This window comes from Sus scrofa, chromosome 2 (assembly GCF_000003025.6).
Source record: "Sus scrofa isolate TJ Tabasco breed Duroc chromosome 2, Sscrofa11.1, whole genome shotgun sequence".
In the NCBI taxonomy this organism is placed as follows: domain Eukaryota; kingdom Metazoa; phylum Chordata; class Mammalia; order Artiodactyla; family Suidae; genus Sus; species Sus scrofa.
The window spans coordinates 53,514,258-53,516,904 of record NC_010444.4 but is presented as its reverse complement, the minus strand read 5'-3'; the positions used below and the strand labels follow the sequence as shown (position 1 = coordinate 53,516,904).

The window sequence follows — 2,647 nt, the reverse complement described above, 5'->3', positions numbered from 1 at the left end:
TGTGGGCTGGCTTGCATATACCAACAGCCACTACAGCTCAGAATCTGAGCCTCATCGGCAACATACGCCTCAGGTTATGGCAACTCCAGATCCTTAACCCCTGAACAAGGCCAGTGATCAACCCACATCCTAGGGATACTATGTTGGGTTCTCAACCAGCTGAACCACAACAGTAACTCCAGTCAGGAAACTCATTTAATTTGATTTTCTTCATTTCTAAACTGACATTCCTTGCAGCAGAATTTGGCATAGCATGTGAATCAAATATATTTAATTAAAAAAAATAAAAAAAATAAACTGACATTGCCTTCAAATCAAATTGTGTACAGTACATGCCTTTCTTCTTTTTTTCTTTCCCTCCCTCCTTTTCTTTCACTTCTTCCTTCCTTTCTTTCTTTCATCTTTTCCTTCCTTTCTTAAAAATAAAATACCTTAAAATAAAGTTACCAGTAGATCATGAGTATAAAACTTCTCCAATAATATTAACTTTCTTCAGTTAACCCTAAGAAATTGAAAATTTCAGTCAGGCTTAAGGCCTTCCTTGTGATCAAAGATGATTTTTTAAATCTTTACAATATTTAATAGAAGTTAGATATAAATTTTATCAAGTGAAAAAATACTTGGACTTTTTCCTCTAATTACTAGAGTGAATAAATGTATTAGCTATAGTAATTTATGTGATGGTATTCATCATATATTCATCATGTTTTAATTAGTGTTATTTCATCTCAAAATATTGACTACTTCCTTTCATAATCACTACATATTTTAACAATACCTAATATTTCTAGTCCAGTCTACTTATCTTTTACCTAAGGATTTCTTCTAGATCCTGTATAATAGCAGATAGTTCTTACCTTGAAACAATTTTGAAAAATATTTCCTGTAACTTCCTTATACAGATGTCTTGATATTTATGTTGTTTATTTAGTCATTTGAAATTTATTTTATGAAAATTATATAAAGTTAGGTCTACATTTCTTTCTTCAAAATAATTATGCACTTTTAAAATAATGCATCACCAAAATAATAAATGATTTATATCACAAAAATGTAAATTATATGGTTGATATCTAGCATAGCTTGTGCTACAGTGACTCAGTCATTTACTCTTATGGTTACAGTCCAAAGTTCAAAAAACAAAAATACTACCTAACAGAAAGCATAAGTGTAATTTTTATTAATGTATCAAGTTTAAAATAATTTGAAAGAGCAATGCAAACAGGCAAACTGAAAGCAAAACATATTAACACAAAACAAATTTTGTAATCTTAATTTAATTTTGGTGATGCAGTTCTGCCAGATAATGCTCGCTATTGAGGCCTCCAAAAATGTTTCTCCAGTCACTTTCTCAAAGCCCCATCGACTTCTTTATTCCTCACACTATATATAAGGGGGTTCAACATAGGTGTGAAAACTGTATAAAAAGCAGAGACCACCTTGTCATAGGCCACTGAATGGTAGGATTTGGGCCACATGTAGATAAATATGCTGGTTCCATAGAACAGCCCCACGACAGCCAGGTGGGAGGAACAGGTGGCAAAGGCTTTTTTCCTGGTGGCAGTGGACTTCATGTGAAGCACAGCAGTCAGGATGAGACTGTAGGAGGCCAATATGAGAAACAGTGGTATCAATAGCATCAGAATGCAGCAGACATACATGAAAAACTCAAAAATCATCGTGTCTGCACAGGCAAGGCGCACAAGGGATGGTGCCTCACAGAAGAAGTGGTTGATTTCCCGAGAGTGGCAGTAAGGGAAGCTCAGGGTGGCACCAGCCTGCATCAACCCATCTACTCCTCCCAAAACCCAGGAGCCTGCTGTCATGTGCAAGCAGAGCTTCTGATTCATGAGGATTGGGTATCGCAGGGGGTGACAGATAGCCACATAGCGGTCATAGGCCATGACTGCTAAGAGGAAGCACTCACCCCCTCCCAGAGTGAGAAGCAGGAAGATCTGGGAGCCACAGCCAACAGGAGAAATGGACCTGGTGTTCATCAGGTAGTTGACTGCCATTTTGGGGACAATAGTGAGGACCAGCATCATGTCCATGAGGGAGAGCTGGCTAAGCAGGAAGTACATGGGTGTGTGGAGGTGGGGATCCACGTGGATGAGCAAGATCATGAAGGTGTTGCCCATCAGGGAGGTGAGAAAGGTCATGAGCACTATGGAAAAGAGGAACTGATGGGTCTGTGTGTGGTTAAAGAGCCCTAGAAGAATGAAGTTTATTCCTGTGGTGTCATTTGCATTTTCCATGGCTCCAGTTATTCCTGGAAGAAAGCAGATGATTAGGAAATGAGATCTGCTGAAAAGGAAGCTTGGGTATTTCCTTAAGAAAACTTGTTCAAATAATGTTGGAACAAAATGGGATTTGGAGGAGTAATTATGACTTTAATCTTTCAATTCACAACATGATGTTTGCCTTAGCACCCTATCACCCACGTCTTTGTAATTACACATTATTTTTGATCCAAATATATTACATAGCATGTATTAATACTAGTACAAATTACTTTTCTATTATCTCTCTATATTTTGTCCATACGTCACATGTAATTTGCTCATTGTATTAGGAAATATTATTACAAAATCAAAAGTTTCTGTAATTTGGGGGCTTCTGTATTGAAGCAGCTACAAGTTCTTCATCC

At 37.2% G+C, this 2,647-nt stretch overlaps 1 protein-coding gene across 1 annotated transcript; it reads right to left on the bottom strand.

The window, feature by feature from the left end:
* LOC100622639 (olfactory receptor 2T33-like) lies at window positions 1,344-2,255 on the bottom strand. Its single transcript, XM_013992032.1, has one exon. It carries the CDS (start codon window positions 2,253-2,255, stop codon window positions 1,344-1,346), a length of 912 nt encoding a protein of 303 aa, XP_013847486.1.